Below are 22,574 nucleotides of genomic sequence, written 5' to 3'. Positions count from 1 at the left end.
ATGGTGGTGGGAATTCCATATTGCGGAGGCTTTGGGAAAGGGAACGTCTCTTCAATGTCATCTCCTCATGCTGACATCTCACACAGAGTAAAGGAGGTGTACATTGTAAAAGTGTCGGCTGAAACGGTCTCATCTGACTGTTGGTCGAATATCCACGCAATTTGTGCACAGGCTTGCTCCTAGTTTGTTGCCTCTCAGGTCCTCCCAATGTTACTCAAGGACAAACAGGTGCTATTTAGCAGCTCCTGACAAGTGCTAGAGACAGAAAACTCTGGGAGGTGGACAAAGGTCCTATCCGCCTGGACACAAGGTGCCATTTCTTCTCTTAGAAGCCGTTACTCCTAGGCTTGGAAATTCACATGCTTATTTGGGCTTTCAATGCCAACCCGAGGTCACAGCCTGGGAAACGGGTCACTCAGCCTTTTGTCTCTGACGCCTGTCCATGTAAGCACCACGCTTGACTTGATTCTCTCTCTAACCCAGCGGAGGGGGGACCCATAAGGTGATATTTCAAAATATTAACCTCCATGTTAATCACCTGATAACGAATCATCCTCATTACATTTATTCAGTTTACCAAGTGCTTTCACACAATTCATCTCTTTCACCCTTACAAGGACCCATTTTATACAAGTACAAATTATCACACCCACTTTATAGATGAGAAAACTGAGGACCAGAGTGGAGAAATGATTTTTTAATGCCCCACAGCTGGTAGGTGTCAGAGATGAGACAGGACCCAGGTTCACAGCCCAACGTTTCTGTGTCCAGGGAGTGTAATTGTTACTAGCCCCCAGAACAGACAGTAGACAAGGCAGTTGCTGATATAGAAGAATCTGAAGGACTCCCAAGCCCCCTTCCCTTATCTAGATCCCCCCTCACATTCCCAAGGATAGGGTTCCCTCCTTTTACTCTCCTTTAGTTTTTCCTGAGGGTTAAGGTTAAAGACCCTGGAGAATTGCCCCTATAAAGTATGCCATGAAGACAGGGCCTGGAAAATTTACTCCAAAAAAGTGAGTGCTAGAAGTGATGTGTAGAAGACACTGGCCCAGAGCAGGGTGTGGCCAGCTGAATGCCTGGGCCAGATCTGACCTTTCTCACTAGAAGCTGTGTGATTCTGGGCAAATTATCAAATCTCCTTATGCCTCAGTTTCCCCGTATATAAGGTGAAGATAAAACAGAGTCTGCCTCAGAAGGGTTATTGTGAAAATCAAATGAGGCCCCCATAAGTCCAGTACACATCTGACATAGGGAATATAGTTAACGTAATTGTGATAGCTACGAGTATGTACGATGTCAGAGGGGTAGATTGGGGTGGTTATCACTTTGTGAGGGGTGTAAGTGTCTGACTATTACATTGTTTTGCACACCTGAAGCTAATAAATTATTATAAATAGATAAATAAATGTCAAAAAAAATCAAATGAGACAAAATACGTCATCCTGTACGTGATGCAGAGAGAGAGAGTCAGTAAATGATTGCTGAATGCTAGTGTTGTTGAAAGGAGCTTGTAAAAACAGACACTAATATTTCACTGGGTTGTGAATGCTACAGAAAGACACCCTGACTGGGTTGTAAATCCCCTCTGATGCAACGCCCATCTGGGGACGCTTTGGGGAATAACCAGACATAGCCAGTTAGGAATGGAGGAGAATTCAGTGATGACGGGTAGAAGCCAGAGCTCCGTTTCCCAGTGAGAGCTGAGCACAGATGAACACCCATGAAGGAGCGTGACGTCACCCCGGAGAAGGAGGCCAGAGTTAAAAAGACAACTGAGAAAACAGGGCCGGCTTGGGCGTGTTCCTTCTGGAACTACCTGCCAGGCAAGGAGACGCGGCCACAGGTGGCCTAAAGGAGCTGCTCTGCTGAGCAGCGCATTCATCCAGCGTGGCCTTGGGCCAGGTGGAGATGGACTGTGACCTAAAAGACCTGACGGCCAAAGCCAGCATAGCTTTCAGCGTGGGGCTGGGGACCTGCCCTGGGGAACAGGTCAGAACAAGTTATGTGGAATGGAGGGGACCCGCATTTATGTGGGTGTCAGGAGGGGCTCAGGGCCAGGCGGACACAAGCGGAGGGCACATGTCTCCATATGTGCATCACACCTGGGTGTTTGTTTGAAAGGAAAGGGAGTCACCCAGCAGGCCCTGTGGGGGAGTGAGGTTTGAGGTTTTAGGAATTGTGTGGTTTGGGCTTCTTTCTCCCTAAGAAACCGGAATCTGAAAGAACTTCTCAGCTTATTGTTGAAAATCATCTTGACTTTAGAAGGATTAGAAGCTGAGACAGATGTTGGCAAATTTAAACTCACTGAAATGAGGTGGAAGGAATCATTATAGGCAGATGAGCTAATTTAGAAAAGAAGTGAAGACAAGCCTTGTTGGCGAGACACAGGGCTGGACAGTCCCTGTGGTCATTCTGACCTCCCGGTAAACCTTGACCTCTCTATTCCCTGAAAGGCCAGGACAGCAAGGCCGATGGCCCCTCGGAACACTCAAAAAATGTGTTAAATGAACGCACCCTCGACTAGTCACTAAAGCCTAAATACGTAAATGTCCCAAGAACTCCCTAGGCAGCTACTCATTTAGCTCTACATGGACAGTAAGTTTCTAAAATATTTTCATTTTAGCAGCATAATTTCATTTTTTTTCTTCTTTCTTCTACTTTAGTTTACTGTTTTATTGTGTCGTAAAGCATCATGCAATCCCATGGATATGCAGCAGCACAGGGAACAAAGAAGCAATTCTGCCAAGACGCAGGAGGGCAATATTAAGAATTGAGATCAATGTGACACTTTACAGTCTACAAAGTGCTTTGTGGCAATTCCAGTGTTTTCAGCTTTGAGGAGACTGAGTTGAGGGACACTGAGGTCTTCTTAGAGGTACAAAAATGACCATGAGAAAGGTATGTAGACGTGAAACCACAGAGCTACGTGTGAGTGTGTGTCCTCACCAAACCCTCACCCTGAAGTTTCCTACCCAGGTGAGTGGATGACTAAATTCTCCACCAATGGCTGCAGAAAAAAATAAAGAAAGGAGGAAGGGGAGAAGAAGCTCAACCTTCCACGTTTGTCACTAGCAGCTCTTTAAAAACAGGTGAGCTGGGACTCAGATCTCTCCTGTGTACTGAAGACTCAGACCAGGGCAGCTGCCAGACAGGTGCCATGCAAAGATGTGGTGATCAGGTGCCCTCTCAGCAGTGACTCTGAGTAAGGGTGAGTGAGACCATTGCCTGATCACCAGGGCCTTCAGCTGATGCCTTTGGGAAATAGTCTTTCTCTCTTCACACAGTGGGGAGAATTGATCAGTGTTTGCAAAGACCTTTCAATCCTTGTCGAAAGTGCTCGGCCAGATCTAATTATCTGGTGTGTCAGCTGTCACTCACTCCTCTCCCAGCACAGCATCTCTACCCTGGAAGATGGCACACGAGAGAGCTGCTCTGCTGGGGTTGGGGTCTGCCGTCACCACTGAGCCTCTGGCTACTGTGGCTGTTCACCTGGGTCTGCGTTTACTGCCCAGGTTGCAAACCTGTGCAGGGAGATGGTATCTCGTGTGGGGCGATGGTGACACTAGCTAGACCTGTACCCCACCCCGCCTCCTCCCACCCCATTAGGAGGCAGCTGCCTGTGGGTATAACTTGAGAAGCTCCTGAAAGGCCTCCCACAGTCAAACACAACTCCCCATTACTTCTCACAGGGGCTGGAAACCCCTTCATTAAAAGTCCACTCCTTTGGGCCTTAGATGTTTTTCCTAAGAGTGTAGGATGTTGTTGTGGAAAGAGAACAGGCTCAGGAGTGAGAACACCTGGTTCTGGTTCTGGGGTCCCTGCCTCGGTGTGATGCTGGCTGTGCTCTTTCTAGCCTGGTGACCTGGGGTGAACCCACTCTCTCCCTTCCTCATATTTTTTTCCATCTGAAATGGCGCCACTAATGCCGGACTCGCAGGGCTGCTTTGAGGATCAGGAGAGATGATGGATGTGAAAGCCACGCATTGCAGAAACGTCAGAAGCATTATTATTACTAAAACCCTAGTCCTGCAGGGCTAGCCAATCCCCAGTAGGGATTAGTTGCACGTTCTAGGCCCAGCAGGTATCTGGGGTGGGCGGAACAGAAGAGCCAGGGGATCACAGTGGGGGGGAAGACTCCACAAGAGGAAAAAGGAGGGACCCCTTACCGCTGGCAGAACTACTAAAGTTTTGGGGTGAGGAGGGGCTCAAGTTCTTTCCCGGTTCCCCAGATGGAGCTCCGTGGAGGTACCAGATGCCAGCCCAGCTCAGCCTGGGCGCCCTGCTCTTCTGTTGCCTAACAATGTGAAGACTGAGGGAGGCCCACTCAGTTAACGAACCAACGTGCAAAATAACCAAACGTGTATGGTTCTACGCAGACACATCACGCAGGTAATTGAAGCACAAAGGCCCAGTCTGGGCACAAGCAGCCCATATGCTTCAGACCAGAGTAATTGCTCTCTTTGTCAGAATTTCCTGGATAATCTCCTCCCCGTTGTTTGGCTGAAAGAACCAGTGGCCTCACATCTGGGAGCCTGCTTAGCAACATGATTGGGTCCTTAGAGATGAAAGGCACAGCGTAAGGTATTTTCCATAAACATGTTGGCACATGCATTAGTTATTGCAAGGGGGAAATGTGGGCGGATGATGTAGTAGACGAGATGTGAGAAGAGAGGAGACGGCTGGTGATGGAACGACAGAAGCTAAGGTTTCTTCTCCAGAATCTGCTGGGACCCAGGCTGTGTTCTGGGCAGTTTGCATTAAAAACCTCACTTCATCCTTAACAGAGTCCTATAAGACAGCATTTGGGAGTGGAAAAAACTTGAGTTCAGAATCCAAACGTCAGTGGATTTGACTCCCTACCCTGCCATTTGCTGTGTGACTAGCCAGTCAGACCTTCCGTTTCCTCGTCTGTTCAAAGGAAGTGATAAAGGTGGCCTCATAGTATGCTGGGAGAATTCAGGGTGGTCATGACTGTGAGGAACCTGGCAGCAGACGTGATAAATGGCGGCTCTCCTGTCACTCTTTTTTTTTTTTTTTTTTTTTTTTTTTAAGATTTTATTGGAAGGGGAACAGGACTTTATTGGGGAACAGTGTGTATTTTTCCAGGATGTTTTCCAAGTTGTTGTCCTTTCAGTCTTAGTTGTGGAGGGCGCAGCTCAGCTCCAGGTCCAGTTGCCATTGCTAGTTGCAGGGGGCGCTGCCCACCATCCCTTGGGGGAAATCGAAACTGGCAACCTTGTGGTTGAGAGCCCACTGGCCCATGTGGGAATCGAACCAGCAGCCATCGGAGTTAGGAGCACGGAGCTCCAACCGCCTGAGCCACCGGGCTGGCCCTCTCCTGTCACTCTTTACAGATAAAGATGTGGAAGATGAAGAGGTTAGGACCTGCCCATGTCACACTGCTGGTCAGCAGCAGAGCTAGTTCCACCTCTCTCCAAAGGGCAGGGGGTTTGCTCGGAGGCAATTTAACTCACATCCTTCACAGCATCTACATGGTGGTTTGATGTGTGTCACCTCCTGTCGTTGCGTGCAGGCTCCTGGCGTGACCATACATTGTTTCTGTATCCTCAGTGCTTCTCAAACAGCACCTGGCATGCCATAGTTGCTCAGAAATGTCTGTTAAATGAATGTGACGATTAAGGAGAGCTTAGAATAGATCGATGGAGCTAAGTCTAAGGCACTGTTAATGGGTATACATTGTGGGCCTGGTAATTTGGAGTTGAGACATAGGTTCTCTCCTGCCACATGAAAGTGGTTTTGTTACCCTGTGACAGGCCTGCAGGTCTAAGGAGCCTGGCTGAACCCCTGCCCCGCTCCAACTGTCTCTGAGAACAGGGAGTCCCCCGTAGTCAGCAGTTAAGAACTTGTCAAGACTGTCTGAAACCAGTTGAAACCAAGATGGCTGTCTAAATGACCTCCAAAAGATTTCTAAAGCTCATTAGCACATAATCTCCAGCTAAATAACACACCTATCAGCGCCATGGCAGTTGACAATCACTACAACAGCTGGAAGAGACCATAAAGGGAAAAAAAGGGGGGGAAATCCATGAATATTCCCCCTACCTATTTACCTAAACCTTCCTTCATTTCCACTAGCCTATTTAGGCCATCTCTGGACGGCTAAGGGGTGAGAGGTGGATGGGAGAGCTGTGCTCCTGCTTCTCCATTCTCTGGCCATTGAATAAAAGCTTGAGGTGTTAATGCTTTCAGTCTCAAATTGGCTTCACAACACCAAATGGGAAAAGAACCTGCTTGAGGTCTACGAAATGGGGATTTCTGTGCCCCCAGGAGCAGTTTGAACGCTTTCCAAGGTGGCCTTCATGATAGGAAGAGGGCCCCACGAAGCAGAATCCGTCAGAGGGAACAGATCACCTCAAACAGAAATGGCAGCAACTAGGGACCCCTAGGAAACTTGTGATGAAGAAACATTGGGAAGATCAAATAGGGTCATGGACAGGAACATGCTCTGAACATGCTAAAGCCTCAGAAAATGAAAGGGTCCCCTGTTTAGATGAATCACAAAATCCTGGAACAATAGTTACTGGGTTCTTGTCCACTCGTCCCTGGGTTGGGGAGGGGAGGCAGGAAAAACAAAAGCCAGGACAGAATTGCAGTTAATGACATGACGAAAGACTGTGTGTTGAGAAGAATAACACCCGGAACAGTGCCCTCTCCCTGCCCCCAGCTTGGGTCTCAGGGCCACAGGAAAGCCGCCACCTGACCCTCAGAAGAACCAGAGGCACTTGACAGAATGCCCTCCAGTTAACTACAGCCGCTTCTGGCCTCCAGGCCAAGTCCACGTTTACTTCAAGCCACGATCTTTCTGCTTCAAGCCACCATCTTCCTGCTTTTTACTAAGCTGGAGGGCCCCTACACCCTGCATTCCACATCAGCCCAGCCTGCAGGGCCTGGCACGTGGGTGGTACCTGCCATATGCCTGTAGCTGTACCTGGAACAAACCGGAAGCTCCCCCCACATCCTTGGCTGAGCACTTCTGGGGGCGGGGGCTGAAGCTTGTGGTCCTTGCTGCCTCGAAGACAGGCTTAATAACGAGCTGTTGATTTGATGCCCTCCAGACAGAAGGCCAAGTCTGAGCCTCCAGGCCAAACATCAGTTCCTGCCTGTGACTTGGCTCAGCCCTCAGAAGCCTGGGCCCTGGCCTGCCGGGAGAAGTCACATGCTCCCAACAACTGCTGCAGGGCCCGCAGGGACCGGCTAATTAGGGTCTCACCCAGCCAGCTGCAACCTGCGATCAGGAGCTCCCAGCTGGCTTCCTATTAGTCCCTGTCCCTCTGAGACTCTGCCACCTCCCTCACAAATGGCATCTGACTGCCTCAATCTGCATAAACAAGAATTCTGTTATTCAAACAGCAGCAATTAACTGGAGGGTGTACTCTGTACAATGCCCTGTGCTCACAGCTGATGGTGGAGTTAGCAAAGACACGCATGTCCCCTGATGTCAGAGTCAAGAACCTAGTGGGGAGACGGCAGACGCCACAAGAGTCAAGTGTCAGCCTAAACAGAAATCCGTACACACGTAACCGGCTTCCTGGGAGACATCATTTATGAACCAGGCCTGGAAAGGAAGGTGAACAGGAAATGGAATAGGACACAGTGAGGTGCCATTTTACACGCTGTGATGGTTAATTTTATGTGTCAACTTGACTGGGCTAAGGGATGCTCAGATAGCTGGTAAAACATGATTTCTGGGTGTGTCTGTGAGGGTGTTTCTAGAAAAGACTAGCATTTGAATTGATAGACTAAGTAAAGAAGCCACCCTCACCGATGTGGGGAGGCATCATCCATTCCATGGAGGGCCCAACTAGAATGAGAAGGTGCAGGAAGGGTGAATTCACGCTCTTTGCTTGAGCTGGGAATCCATCCTCTCCCGCTCCGACATGGGCACTCCTGGGCTTTGAGACTCAGACAAGGACTCACACCGTCTTAAGGCCCAGGCCTAAGAACTTAAGGTTCTCAGGACTCCACACTTGGCCTGCATTACGTCACTGGTTTTCCTGCTTCTGCAGCTTACAGATGGCAGGTGGCAGGACTTCTCAGTCTCCATGACCATGTGAGCCAATTCCTATCATAAATGTCCTCTTATATATATCAATATCTATCTGGTTCTATTTCTTTGGAGAGTCCCGACTAACACACCCTTATTCAGGTGGCACAAATGAGGAAACCTGACACTGCCAAGTGCTGGAGAAGACTGGAACCGTAGATTCTCTTTACCTATTGGTGAGAGTCTATATTGGTCAACCACTTTGGAAAACAGTTGAACAGCCCTCAGAGGGACAGTCACATACTCGGTGACACAGCAATTCCACTTCCAGACATAGTCCAAAGAAAAACTTTCATGCATGTGTGAAACTGCACATAGCAGGACTGTTCAGAAGTTCATCAACAGAAGACTGGATAAACAGACTGACACATACGCCATGGAGTATCACACAGCAGTCAAAATAAATGAGTTACAGTGACACAACAATATGGATGATGCTTGTCAGCTTAATATTCAGCAACAAAAATAAGTCTGAAAAGATTACATACAGCATGACATGCTCTTAAAGAAGGTAAAACACTTAAAGTTTACTAGGTACATTTTAGGAATACATACAGAAGAGATAACTACAGATAGATAATGTGAGATGATATAAAAAAGGAAATAAGAAAATGCACACAGGACTCAGGATGGTGGTTACTTTGGAGAAGGGAAGGAAGGGGGTTGTGATGGGGTCTGTCAAAGAGCTGGCAATAAGCCATTGCTAAGGCCTTAGTTTCAGGTTGGATGGTGGTTATACAGGTGTTTTTTTCATTACTATAAAATGTGATATATAACATAGGTAGGTAGCTAGGCAGGCAGGCAGGCAGGTAGATAGGTAGAACCATGCATGGACCAACAATAAAAATATATCATGAGCCAACGATTACGATTCAGCCAATTTTGTGTGCCTGAGGCCCATTAGAATCTTTTTTTAAGTGGTAGAGACTTTAAGGAGGGCTAATGGCATGAACTAAGGGGATGAGTCTGGTGGGTACTGGGGAAAACGAAGGACAGACAGACTGGCTGATGCAGAGGGAGACCTAGGAGTACTCTGAATGCAAGGGCTCTCCACGCTTGCTCCAGGCCCTCGGCAGCAGGTCCAGTGGAGGAGCCTGGAACCACTGGAGCCACGCCCAGAGCCCCAAGGGCCCAGGCCTGCCCTAGTCTTCCTGATTCAGAGCGTCCAACAGCTTCGTCCCCGAGAGAACAAAGGCTGGGTGCGAGCAGGACAGGCTGGTGACTGTGGTCCAGCACTTGCCACACAGTATGAAGAAGGGGATTTGCCTCCTAGTGCAGCAATTTGCCCGTCCCGTATTCGTACCTCGGAACTAGCGTACCTCTCGAACAGCATCAGTATTCTAGGGCTGGAGCAGAGCCCATCAGCTCTCAGACCCCGCCCAGGATCTAGAACAATGGCCTGGGATGAAGAAGGTGGGGCCTTGGATTCACCATCACTGGGCACTGTTCTGTCAGAGTCCTCGTCCTCCTGGTTGCCAGGCGCCCACCCTGATGACCTCAGGGACCCGCTCTGCTCTCCCAGCTCCGGCCACACTCCCCTGGCCCTGAAGTCTGACTGTTAACGCCCACGAGGACCCAGCCCCTGACCTCCGACGCCCCCAGGCCTCTGGCAAGGTCTGCAGCCAGAGCTGCCTTCCTCAGACTACTCTGCCTCAGAGTGTGCAAGCACCTGAGGAGCTCCACACCCCTCCCACCTCTACAAACATTGTAAACACCCCCGCCCAGCCTCACCTCCTCCCTACACTCTCATCAGAGTGGCATCCCTGCTCAGACCCAAGGCAAGCCCTCGGATCTGCCCTTGGCCACACCCTCTCCCAGAGTCTTGCTCCAGCAGCCTTTCCCTCCATCTTCAACCCTGTATCTTCAATCTCACTCCATGGACGTCTTCCCACCACTCAGCTTTGTTACACATGGTTAAGTCATGACCAACCTAAGAAAGAAACTTCCCATGACCCTCCATAGCTATCATCCAATCTCTCCTTCCCTTTTCATTCAAGTTTCTTAAAAGAAAAGCCTCCACTCACTGTCTCCACTTTGGTTTTCCCTTCTTCATTACTCAACGACTTGCATTCTGAATTGTATTCCACCCACCACCCACTCCCAACTCCCTGAAACAGTTCTAAGTTCTCCAGGGTCCTTTTAACTGCCGAAATATAATAATAGAGCATTTTCTTCAGGTCTTGTCTTTCCAGCAGTCTCCTTTGTGAAACTCACTACCCCACTGGTTTCCATGGTCTCTCTTGGACTCCCTCTTACCTCTTGGACTGTTCTTCTTGGACCCCTTCTTTCATTTGCCCCTAAACGTTGAAGGCTGTGTCTTTGGCCCACTCCTCTTCCCCGCTACTCAATCTCCTTAGATAATTTCACTGGTAGTTGATTCAACCACCAAATATTCACCGATGACTCTCAAATCTGTGTCTACAGAGGAGCTGCTCCTTCTAACATCCAGCTTCCTGTTAGTCACCACCATCTGGGTGACCTGCAATCATCCTAAGCTCTCATGTCAAAAACAGAATTCGTCATCTTCCCTGAAAACTTGGGTTTCCTCTTCTGTTTCCTCACTCAATGGACACCACCATCATCCCATCCAATCTGGGATTCACTCTTGATTTCTGCCTCCCCCTTTCCTCCCCCCATTACTGAATCAACCACCAAGTCCTGCTGATTTTACTTCCTAAACATTTCTTCTCTCCATCCTACCATCACCCTAATTTGGGCCATAGCATCTCTGGTTATTCTACTGAAGTGGCCTCCTTACCTCTTTGTCCTTCTCAGTTTCATCCTCCCTCTGTACCGGAGGGTTGTTCCTATAGCCCAGGCTCTGGCCACACCACTCGTATGCCCCAGTCTGCTCTAGGATATAGGTCTAGTTTCTGCGCAAGACATAGAGGTCCCCAGTGGTCTTCCCGTTCTCACTGCTCCCTTCTTCCTGCCCTGCCTTCCTCCAAAGCGGAGCTGCTCATCACAACTGCCCACCCCATCCCACACACTTATCTCTTGCCAGTCCTGGGCTGTGCCCCCGACGCCACCCCCACCCCCGGGGGTGCTTCCCTACGCTTCCTTGCCCCTCACAACCTGGACAACTGCTACTCATCCTCTAGGCCTCAGTTCAGGCCCACGTCCTTCAGGGCACCCAGCCTGGCTCGCCACGTGGGGGGGTCCCCGACCCTAATCCCTGGATGACTCTCCAACACCATACTTTTCACATTACATTATATTTGCTTTGCATGTGTCTATTTCCCTCACGAGATTGGGCCAGAGGCTACGTTTTATTCATCTTTCTATACGGGTCCCCACCATAAGACCCAGTTCAGTCAGTACTGCTGGATAGAAAAATGAATGACCTCGTGAAGCCCTTTCCAGCTCTGAGGCTTTTTTTGTTTCTTGTTAGCTGACTTTAGAAATTGCTAAACTTTGAACTTCAAAGGAAGCAGGAGAGAAGCAAAGAAGGTGGAGGAATGATGCATAAACCGAATCCATGCCCTGTAATTCTCTTAAGGAGCTTTCATTCTAAGCGGCGTGTGGTGTGCAAAGTGCTCCTTTCCTTCAAAGGAGAACAGGGGAATAAACACCAAGTTCAGCTACTGGCCCTCCCATACAATTTTAGGAATCGGATTTTAATTCCTTCGGCTTCTTTTTCCCATGTGCTGAATGAAAGTAGCGTTTCCATTTTGGATGTATTTATTGAGCAGGCATTTCTCATGCTTATGCGGTTCCATAGCTCACATCATGTGTGGCATTACACTTCAATATGTCAGAAAGCAAAACACAAAAAGCATAAAGGAAAACAGAACTACATATTCTAGCAGTGGAGCAAAGATACATTTATGGCTCTTGAAAAACTGACTCTTTCATCAGATAAGATAGATGTGTTTGAGTAAATAAATCTACAACAAAATTCTATAAAATATATATTAAAAGGAAAACAAGAGAATGGGAGAAATATGTCACCGATACAACTGCAAAGAGCTATAAATAAAATTATTTAAATTGGTAGAACCGCATGATGTATAGGCCTAAACGCCCCTCCAAGAAGCGGCATTTAGGATGTGTCAAGGTGGTTTACTCAGGAGTCACTGTCATAGCCCCAGGAAGCCACAGGGTGGCCTGGAGAGGGCCTCAGGGCAGTACCGAGTCAGAGTCCACACATCCAAGTGGCTTCATGAGCCTGTGTCTATCCCTTCCTAGGTGAAATGGATATAATTATACCTACTTTGCAGGATTCTTATGAGGCTAAATTAGAGGGCTTGTCACCATAGTCAGCATTCAAGAAAGATTACTATTATTATTATTATTATCATCATCATCATCATAGGGTAAAAATGTACAGCATTACTGGCAATTAAAGATACAGAAATTACGACAATTTCAAGGTAACATGGCACATCTATTAAGGTCACAAAAAGATATTCAAATTCAAAGGCTTGAACAAGAACATGCATAGCAGCTTTATCCATAATTTCCAAGTCCTGGAAAGAACCGAGGTGTCTATCAGTAGATAAACATATTATCATATATTCAGGTGATGGAATACTCTGCACTACAAAGAATGACTCATGGAGATGCAATAACATGGATGAACCACGGAATCATCATGCTGAGGGAGGGAAAGAACTCTATATGTGAAAAACTGGCAAGCAAAACTAGTAGATCTGGGCCGGCCCGGTGACTCAGGCAGTTAGAGCTCCATGCTCCTAACTCCTAAGGCTGCTGGTTCGATTCCCACATGGGCCAGTGGGCTCTCAACCACAAGGTTGCCAGTTCAATTCCTCGAGTCCCGAAAGGGATGGTGGGCTCCGCCCCCTGCAACTAAGATTGAACACGGCACCTTGAGCTGAGCTGCCACTGAGCTCCCGGATGGCTCAGTTGGTTGGAGCGCATCCTCTCAACCACAAGATTGCCAGTTCGATTCCTTGAGTCCCGCAAGGGATGGTGGGCTGCGCCCCCTGCAACTAACAAGGGCAACTGGACCTGGAGCTGAGCTGCGCCCTCCACAACTAAGATTGAAAGGACAACAACTTGAAGCTGAACGGCACCCTCCAATCTAGGATTGAAAGGACAACAACTTGACTTGGAAAAAAAGGAAAAAGTCCTGGAAGTACACACTGCTTTCCAATGAAGTCCTGTTCCCCTTCCCCAATAAAATATTTAAAAAACACACACACAAAAAAAAAACTGGATCTTTGGAACGTGTTCATTTGTGAACACATTCTCCTTGGTGAATACTGTCCATGGTTAATCACACATTTTCAGGAAACGTGTTCAGTATTTCCCTGCATCAGGCCCAGGGGAATCGGCAATGGAAACGGTTCAGGGCCAGCGCAGGGAATCTCAGTCTTGTGAGGTGGACATGGACTTGTAAGTAGACGGTGACAAAGCAGTGAGGACAGTATTATAAGAGGCGCGAAGAGGACATTATCCAGATTCGCTGATGAAATTTTTGGAAGGCACTTAAATAATGTGAACTGAGTTGATTTTTCTGTATTCGGCACTTGGCATGTGTCATCTCATTTTATCTTTAAAATGGCCCCATGAGCAAAGCATTCCTTTTCTCATTTTACAAATGTGGAAACAGAGACTACGGTGTTTCCCCAAAAATAAGACCGGGTCTTACATTAACTTTTGCTCCAAAAGACGCATTAGGGTTTATGTTCAGGGGATGTCATCCTGAAAAATCGTGCCCGGGCTTATTTTCCAGTTAGGTCTTATTTTGGGGAAACACGGTAAGATTACTAGAGTAATTTGACCAGTGTGACACAGGTAATAGAGACAGTTTTTCTTAGAGAGTAAGCAGCATTCTTTTCGGTTTTATCTTTTAGACTATTTTCAAATTGATCTGATTTTCAAATGAAAACTTTTTATTACAGCAAAAATGGCAAATCTTCCATTTTATAGCAGAAGAATTAGTCACCTATTTGTTCTAGGTTCTGAAGAAGCAGAATGCTTACAATCTGGGCAAAGGGTGAATTTTAATTAATTGATTTTTTTTTCCTGTTTGAATCTCACAGCTTATAAATAACATTAGCAGTGCCTTGGATTTACTTTTGTGGCCTCCAGGAGAACTTGGGCTCCGTGTGACCTCCTGGGAGCCAATCTTATTAATCAGAATTGTCGAGTGACAAGACAAGGCTCAGAGGACAGGGGCACATCCTGGGGTGCTCTGCTTGGCACCTATGAACTGGCACAGGTATGAGTCTGCAGCCCATCTTTCCTCAGCCTGCCCTCATTACCGTGGGCAGCTGCTGGCCCTGGGAAGAGGGTACACAGGGGAAGTAGAGGGGATAAGAAGGCAGAGAGAGGGCGGGTGTCATAGGGGGCTAGACACAACTCCAGTGTGAGCGTTAGCTTCGGGTTTAGGTCAAGTACAGCTCCAAAATGAAGACTCAGGGACCTGGGTTCTGCCACCTCATCTCCAGTGTGTGACCTCCGCGGTCACGGTGGAAGAAGGAAGAAGGACATGAACAGTCACTTGGGGTGATGACCAGGCCCGGAAGTGGCATGTATCACTTCCAGCTGCCTTCTGTTAGCCAGAATGCAATTGGAGTGCCCTGATCTGACCGTAAACAAGGCTGAGAAACATGGTCGTCTTGGGTACCAAAGAAGACCAAAGGGAGTGGTGAGCATCCTGCCAGCTCCTCCCACTTCTGCCCTGAGAGCCACCCTATTCTAAATGGCACCCCGTCCGAACCCCACACACCTAATCCCCCTTACCTTGGTTTTGTTCTGTTTTTCTTTTCTGTAACCCTTATTTGTAACATGTTAGAGATATTTATCACGTTATTGTCCGTCTCCCACAACTAACATAAGCTCCTCTGCCAGGTGAGAGATTTTGTCTGTTTTGTTCCCAACCCAAAAGAGCACCGTCTTTGTAGAAATCTCCTGGTGCTTACTAAGGGTCGGCACGCTTCCCCCGGCTTCTCTTTCCTTCTCCATCCTTCCCCCATCACCAGCCTGCCAGCGGCCTATTGGCCCTTCAAAATTCAGCCATGACTCTCCTACCCTCCTGCAGAACTGACTGTGCCCTTCTTGGTGACACAGTCATGCCTTGTGCCAAATTCTACTGTGCACTTATCCCACATATCACAGTTGTGAATTTCTGTGTCTTCTCTGTGAAGCAATGAGGTCCCTCGAGACCTGGCCAGATTTAAGACTTCATGGTGCCAGCTGAATGAATGAATGAATGAATGAATGAATGAATACCTGAGTAGGCCAACCTATCTTTCACAACTTGGACAGTTTTTAAAATGCATGAAATTTGAATATGGACTGGGTAATAGATATTAAAATTGTTAGGTGTGATAATGGCATCAGAATTAAGCAATGTACAGGTATATATGTCAGTAAGAAATACATCCTGAATTACTTACAGGTGAACTACGAAGATGTCTGAGATTTGCCTTAAAATAAAATTAAAATAAAGTGTGTTGGGGAAGGAGGATAAATCAAACAAAATGGAAAAATGTTAATAACTGTTGAAGTTGGGTGATGAGTATGTAAATATTCATTATACTGTATCCTCTACCCTCGTGTGTGTTTCAAATTTCTGCAATAAAAATTAAAAGCAAATGAAGTGATAAGGCCATCTGTACTCTGCCCCTCCCTCAGCCCAGGTCCAGATGTAACACACCTCACCTTTCTGGTTCTGACCGAAAGCCATCTGTGTCAGGAAAATATAGATGTGTAGTGATTAAAACCTGAAACCAGGAAGGCCAGCTTACACAACTTGTCCCACTTCCCAGGCTGTGTGTCCCCGCCCACTAAGGAATGAGGACAGATGTGTTCATACACCAGAAGGACGAATTGCCAAGTTTATCACCAAACATTCTTCTAGAGCATCAGGTCTGGCAAGAGGTCTTGAAAAACCACTAAATTCAACCCCCTCGTGAAAGGAATCCACGAATCAAAGTTTGAATGACTTTCCCATGTTCATACACTGACATAGCAGCAGCAACAGCAGAGATAAAACCTGGCGTCCCTTAAACCAGCTTCCCTCTCCCAGCCTCTGAGCTATTTGTGAAGAGTATCTATGTGTTCCACATCTTTCCAATACTTTCCCTCATTTGCTACACTCATCAGAAAGGCAGGTCTGGAAAATGAACCTGTATGCGCTCGTTAGGTGGAAAAATATTTGTATAATAATTGAATGTGGCTCAGACATGCAATAAAACTTACTAAAATTCATCAAGGTAAAATTCCGAATCCCGTGGAGATCCATGAGTTTACGGAGCTGTGGTAGAAGGATCATTTGTGAGCGAGATGCATCCCCTGGAAAAGCAGATTCAGCTTCCTCCTTCTCTGCCGCCTCCCCACAGGCCAGGTGAGACTGACCTAGTCATCAGGTGTGTTTTAATTAGAGCACTCAGCATTGTTCTACTATAAACAGTTACCATTTATTGACTGTCAACTCTCTCCAGGCACTTGGTATTTATCATCTGATGCTCTCAACAATCTACAAAGAATTACTATCCTTATCTACAGAAAAGCAGAACAAGGCTCAGAGACTGTGAGTAGCCTGCCGAAGACCATGCCCCTAATAAGTGAATGACCCAGGGTTTGAACCACGTCTGTCTAATTCACAGCTTATCCTCTTTCCACTCTCCCAAGCTGGGTTTGAACCATCTGAATGACTTGGGCTGAATTAGGATTATTCCTAAAGGAGCCAGACACAACTGTCACCCTGAAACAAAACGGTGGACAGTGAAAGGTGGAACAGTCTATCTTCTCAGCTCTCTGGGCCAGGTGTCTGACAGAAGCCCTGAACTTCATAGATTCAGGGGCCATTCCAGGGTCCTGTGGGAATAGAAAGGCCATTCCTGCCAGCTGGCTCATTCATGGCGTGATTCCACATTCACTTTCCAAGTTAAGCTGTGCCAATCTGACTCCCGACCTCAATTGCCATAAATTCTCACCTGTACCTTTCACCAGCTCAGGAAAGAGGATCTGGGAAAAGGAGAGAGAAAGAGGTCGACAATCTATCACTCCCCACCCCCAAGAATGTCTTCCTGTTTTGCCTTTCCAGCTCTCCTCTGAGCCTGCTTCTTGATTAGCATCCCCTCCCCACCTTCTCTCCAGCCTGACATACAGAAAGACACACACGCACGTACACACACACACACACAGTGTGCCATATTTCCCAGACCTGTTTTACAGACGAGAGACCAGAGCCCAAGCAGACTTCTAGTTTACTCAGTGTCCTCTGTTAAGTGCCTCCAGAGACCATATTTGGCTCCTAAAAAAGAATCACATAGAAATAAAGGATAAAGAAAAACACATGTCCACACAAAAATCTATACACGAATGTTCAGACAACATTATCCATAATAGCCACAAGGTGGAAACAACCCAAGTGTCCATCAGCTGATGAATGGGTGAACAGTACGTGGTCTATCCATGCAATGGAATATCACTCAGCCATAAAAAGGAGTGAAGTACAGACACACGCTTCCACATGAACGAACCCTCAAAAACATTATGCTGAGTGAAAGAAGTCAGACACAAGGCCACGTGTTGTATGATTCTATTTATATAAAATGGCCAGAATAGGCAAATCTACAGAGACGGTAGGTAACTAGAGGTTGCCTACTGAACGGAATGGAGTATTACTGCAAAAGGGTGTGGGCTTTCTTTTCGGAGTGATGAGAATGTTCTAAAATTAACTGTAGTGATGAATTGCAATATTATTTGAACATAGTAACAGTCATTGAACTGTACACTTTAAATGGGTTGATTGTATAGTATGAATTATATCACAATAAAGTTGTTACCCAATTTAACAAACAAATAATTTCCTGGACTTCAAAAAGACTGCCTAGCTCCTTGCAGTTTCTCCAGCACAGTTCATCTTAAGAAGCTTCAAGAAACATGGGACGCTAACATCCATGAAACTGGCTATCTTTAGACCATCCTGGAACGAGCCAGATCAGGGAACACATTGACATGGCAACACAGAAGAATCCATCACAGGTGACAAGACCCAAGACAAGAGAGACATCAGCGCCAGGCTAACTCTGTCCCCTCCCAGTTGTGAAATGGGCAGGTCCCTGAAGTCAAAGCCCCATCTGCTAAATGGAGAGAGAAGTAATGGAGAGAGGGTGTGGTGCAAATTAAATGACCTCCATGCAAATACTGTGTATTCAAAACTGTGGCTGTGACAATAATTATTGTACCATCCAAAGGGAGGACCAGGACAGTCAAACTGGGCTGACTAGAGGAAAGCATTGTGTACTCTTCTAAGCCATTTGCTTCAGCGTTCCAAGCCTCCTGGAGATTCTCCGGGGTTCACCCCAAAAGTGAGCAGGGTCTATCCTCCTCCCGTATGAGACTCAGAGCAGCACAGTCCAGCTGGCAGATTTGTACACGTCACGCCAATCCATTACACATGTGGCCTTGCCTAAGTCCTTTCCCTGTGTTACTCATGTTTTTAATCAACTGTGCACTGAATCTGTACTGAAAGCAAGATGCTGGGCTGGGTTCCACACAAGGTACAAAAGGGGGAAGTTGAGTCTCTACTCTCAAGGAACTCATAGCAATTCTGGGGAATAGGCAGAGCTGTTATTTGCATGCCCATTTTATAGATGAAGAAACTGAGGCCAGGAGAGGCTAACTGACCTGCCCAAGGTCTCATAGCTATTAGAGGTGCTAGCAATGCTGAAACTAATGCCTAATGGGGCCTGAACACCGGCTTCATGTTTTCTTCCGCTGGCTCTGTGTTCTTTCTTTACGATACCGGAGTGTGAGTTTAGGACTCTCAGTGGTACCTACTTGCCTCACAAATGACCAAGCACTGAGAACACTCATCAGAACCCGCTCTGTAATTTGCAGGGACCAGTGCAACATGAAAATATAGGACCCCTGACTCCAAAAATCATTAAGAATTTCAAGATGGTAACAGCAGAGAGTAAACCAAGCTCAGGGTTCTTCTAAGCACAGATCCCTGTCAAACAGCACGGGTCACACTCCCTGAAGCCAGCTCCACCCCTTGTTCCTGTCACAAAAATAAATACCCAGCTAGAGCAGCCATATCTCTGAGCAGCTCCACTCTCCAGCTCCCAACAAGAAGAAGTTCTCCTGCCAGGCTTTGGGCTTGCCTGACCCCAACATCCAGCCGCCTGCCCTGTGGAAATGTATCTCGTGGGCCAGCTGACCCAGCATCCCTCAGCACTTCCGACTTTGCAGATGTGCAATCTCTTGGCTGACACTGTAGTCGCCTTCTTTGCATGAGAAACCTAGTCTCCCTTGCCAGGGTTCATCGGCAGTGACACACAGATCCATTAACACCCCCCGGGCACTGAGAAAGGGAAATAGCTGCTCAAAGCTGGAGTGCTCCTTGGCAGGGGTGTCGTAGCTCCATTTGTCTTCTGCAACTGCTTTCTCCTCAGCTTGTCGTGTGGAACACAAGACACTGCACAGACAACAAGCTAATCTTTCTTTTCATCCAGAATGCTAGTCTTATTTTTTCTGAATAGTTGGTGCATAGGAACTGCAGACAAGCCAGAAACTACTAGAATTTTAAGAATCAGAAAGATAATTTGGTATTAATTAGGCATCCGTCACAGGCAGAAGTGTATTAATCAATGAATTAGCTATGAGATTTCGTCGGGTCATATTTCCTCTGTTAACGCTTGAATTGTGCCCCCTAAAAAAAAGTATGTGGAAGTCCTAACCCCTGTAGCCCAGACTGTGATGTTATTTGGAAATAAGGTTGTTACAAATGCAATTAAGGTCATACTGAAACATGACATGGGTGTTGGACTGGATTGTCTCTGGGGTCCCTTCCATCTCTACATTTCTCTGACACTAACCTGATTACAGTCCCAACTTGTCCCCAGAAATAAAGTCCCTCGCTCAAATCAAATCCAGTTCTTTCTGTTGTTCCTTCATTCAGTGAGGTTTCTAGACATCAGTAATCTGGGACAACATGCTCTGAAATTTCTGTTGATCAAAAGAAGTCTTAAATATCCCTTCAGTCTCACAGGAACAAAGGGCAGCCATCACAATCCCCATCTGACACAGATGGAAAATGAGGCTCAGGGAAATTGACAACTCGCCCAAAGATACAGAACCACGAATGGAAGGAGGGCCCCGCGTCAACAAGCACTGGGGGAAATGCCAGGATATCAGCCATGTGCCCAGGGGCCAGAGCAGCCCTACCTACCAGAGTGCCCCGCCCCCAACAAGAGGAAAGGGGCAGGATACCCAAATGATTTGAAAAGCCACCTGCCTCAGGTGTCACCTCCAGTTCTGACACCTGTTTGTTCTTTCACCAGAAAGGTCAAGCCTACACCAGCACTGCATCTTTGAAAGTTGCACCCAAAAAAGTTGCGGAATGTTCTAGCACAGCCAGGACATTAACTTCTTTTTAGCAGGATTTCAGCATTTAGTTTCAGTCACGAGTCAGAAGCCCCATAAAGAAGGAACAAGCAGCTTGCAAGATGTTTTAGGAGCTTGACATTGATTCTGTGGCAGATAGTCGCTGGTTTACATTATTAAAATATGCCAACTCCCCATACCCTCTGGCCATAAACTGGTGCTCTGGCTGGGTATGGCCTGGGCCCCCATCCAAACAGGAAAGCAGCAGCACCCACAACATAGTGACGTTAACATTTAATAGACGTGTCAGCTGTTCACCTTTGCCCAATAGCTCCCCCAACCCTGACAAGAGCAGCCTAAAGAAAGTCAGTCTGAAGCAAGCTCCTCCACGGCCATTCTTCTCCAGTGCGGTAAAGGCTATGTATGGCCAATGGGTCTTCAGACAGCCTCCCAACTGCCCCACGGCCTTTGGGGAGCAGGCCTGCTCTTCTGGAGTATGCTTTACAGACCTGAGCATCTAACACTCACCTGGCCCAGTGGACGTTAACACTTTACAGTTTATACCTGCCTGCAATACGCAGGCGCACAGACCATCCAGGAACCTGGGAAGCAAAGCCTGCTGTCCCAGAGGGCAGGGCAACATTTATAATGATTCCAACTTCACCTGCCTGAGGTATAAAATGTGCTCATGTTCCTCTTGCTTTTCAGATTAGCTCATCTCTCGCAAAGATATCTCAGGGTCCTCCTTCACAAATAACCCCAAGACACACCCCAACCCCAATGGATGCTCTCTCCAACGTCATTCGAGGACCCATTGCTGTGGCCACTGCCACAGAGTGTCACTGTTGAGAAAAGGTGGCCCAACCAGCCTGGAGTGGTTCCCCGGAGTTCAAGACCAGTGGTCTGAGCCACATCACAGTGCTTCCGGGCGATACTGACCCCTGCGGTGTCTCCCTGAGCTCTCTGGCTGCCTCGGCCTGGGCCCGGGACCCCGCTGCCAGGCCCTTGGGTCACAGAGCGCTGCCCAGTGACCAGCCTTCCTGAGGGGTTCCCAGTCTCGGCCCACCCTGTGTCCAGAACTTCCCCCGCCCTCTCCAGCCTGGACCAGGAACTGCAGCAGGCCTCCCTTTCTCATTTGGAAGCCCCCACCCCCATCATGGCCAGCTCCGACTCCCCTGCAAGCAGATGCAGGCTGTGTTCAGACAGATGCGGGTGAGGAGTGGGCTTACCTGGGACCATCCCGAAGGCAGAATGAGGGCACTGTGAGAAAGATGCCAGCATGGAAGGAGTGTAACACTCAGAGCTGGCCAGGATGGGAACCTGTGGCCAGCGAGTGAGGAGCTCGCTGACGGACCGCCTGTGGGAAGTGGTGCTTCGTCTGCTCCAGCTTTGCCCTCCATGTTTGGCCCACCTGCTCCAATCAGCCACCTAGGGAAACATTTCCCACATTTAAGGTTCTGGTTCCCTGGCCTATTTCTTCTAAAACTCTCTTCCACTCCAGGGTCCCCAGGGGCCAGCTCACTCCCCTGAACCCTGAGCACCCCCTCCCTGAGACTCCTGGAACCTCTCCTCCCCCTGGATTATCACCCCCACCCGCCCTCCCCCGCTGCAAGAGAAACTCTCCTCCCCTCTCCCCCCATCGGGTATGCGGCTGAGTGTGAGATGGGCGCCATGCCCCCAGGCCGCAGAAGTGCACTGCAGTGCCAGGCAGTTCTGGTCCTGCCTCTGGAGTAGCCTCTCCCGCCCCTCCCAGGGTCACTCAGATTTCATATTCCTTTGGGGTTCAGCTTTCCCCACTCACCCAGACTCACCGACTTCTCAAGGGTTCCAGGTCTTTTGAGTCCATGTCTAGAGTTGCAAATGGGTTTCTGGGGTCATCTGAGAAGCCTGTGATCCTGGGGGCTTCCTTCAGAGTGTCCATCCTGGGTCTCGCCTCAGATTCCTCTTCCCCTCAAGTTGTGCTGGTGGCCAATCAGGTTGTGCCAGTAACAGTAAGGTGACCAGGAGATGGCGCTGCTGGGCCAGAGTCCTACCTTCTTATATGTAAATTAAGTTCCATTGGGGCAAAGGAAGGGAAGGAGACTGGGAGCTAGGGGACATATGGGTTCCAATCAAGGCCAGCTCTGACTGCTGCAGTCCTTCGCCTCAAGCCGGTATCTCTTTCTCACAGTGCTCTCCTTCTGCCTTCCGGATGGTCCCA

At 47.9% G+C, this 22,574-nt stretch overlaps 1 protein-coding gene across 2 annotated transcripts in view; it reads right to left on the bottom strand.

The window, feature by feature from the left end:
• MBOAT2 (membrane bound glycerophospholipid O-acyltransferase 2) overlaps positions 1 to 22,299 on the bottom strand; it is a 176,013-nt gene extending 153,714 nt beyond the window's left edge. The window contains exons 1-2 of one of the 2 annotated variants that reach the window (XM_019755958.3): positions 22,176 to 22,299; positions 21,604 to 21,802 (exon numbers count right to left, since the gene is read on the bottom strand). In XM_019755958.3, the coding sequence (XP_019611517.2) occupies positions 21,604 to 21,774 (171 nt within the window). In that variant the 5' untranslated portion in view covers positions 21,775 to 21,802; positions 22,176 to 22,299. Of the gene's footprint in view, positions 1 to 21,603; positions 21,803 to 22,175 lie in introns of those variants that run through there. The other variant, XM_074331662.2, reaches the window with a different exon arrangement.
• Between the last annotated feature and the right edge of the window lie 275 nt (positions 22,300 to 22,574).

This window comes from Rhinolophus sinicus, chromosome 2 (genome assembly GCF_057876585.1).
Source record: "Rhinolophus sinicus isolate RSI-liver-muscle chromosome 2, RSI-T2T, whole genome shotgun sequence".
NCBI lineage: Eukaryota > Metazoa > Chordata > Mammalia > Chiroptera > Rhinolophidae > Rhinolophus > Rhinolophus sinicus.
The sequence above is the reverse complement of the archived record's forward strand: the minus strand, read 5'-3'. Positions and strand labels throughout refer to the sequence as shown.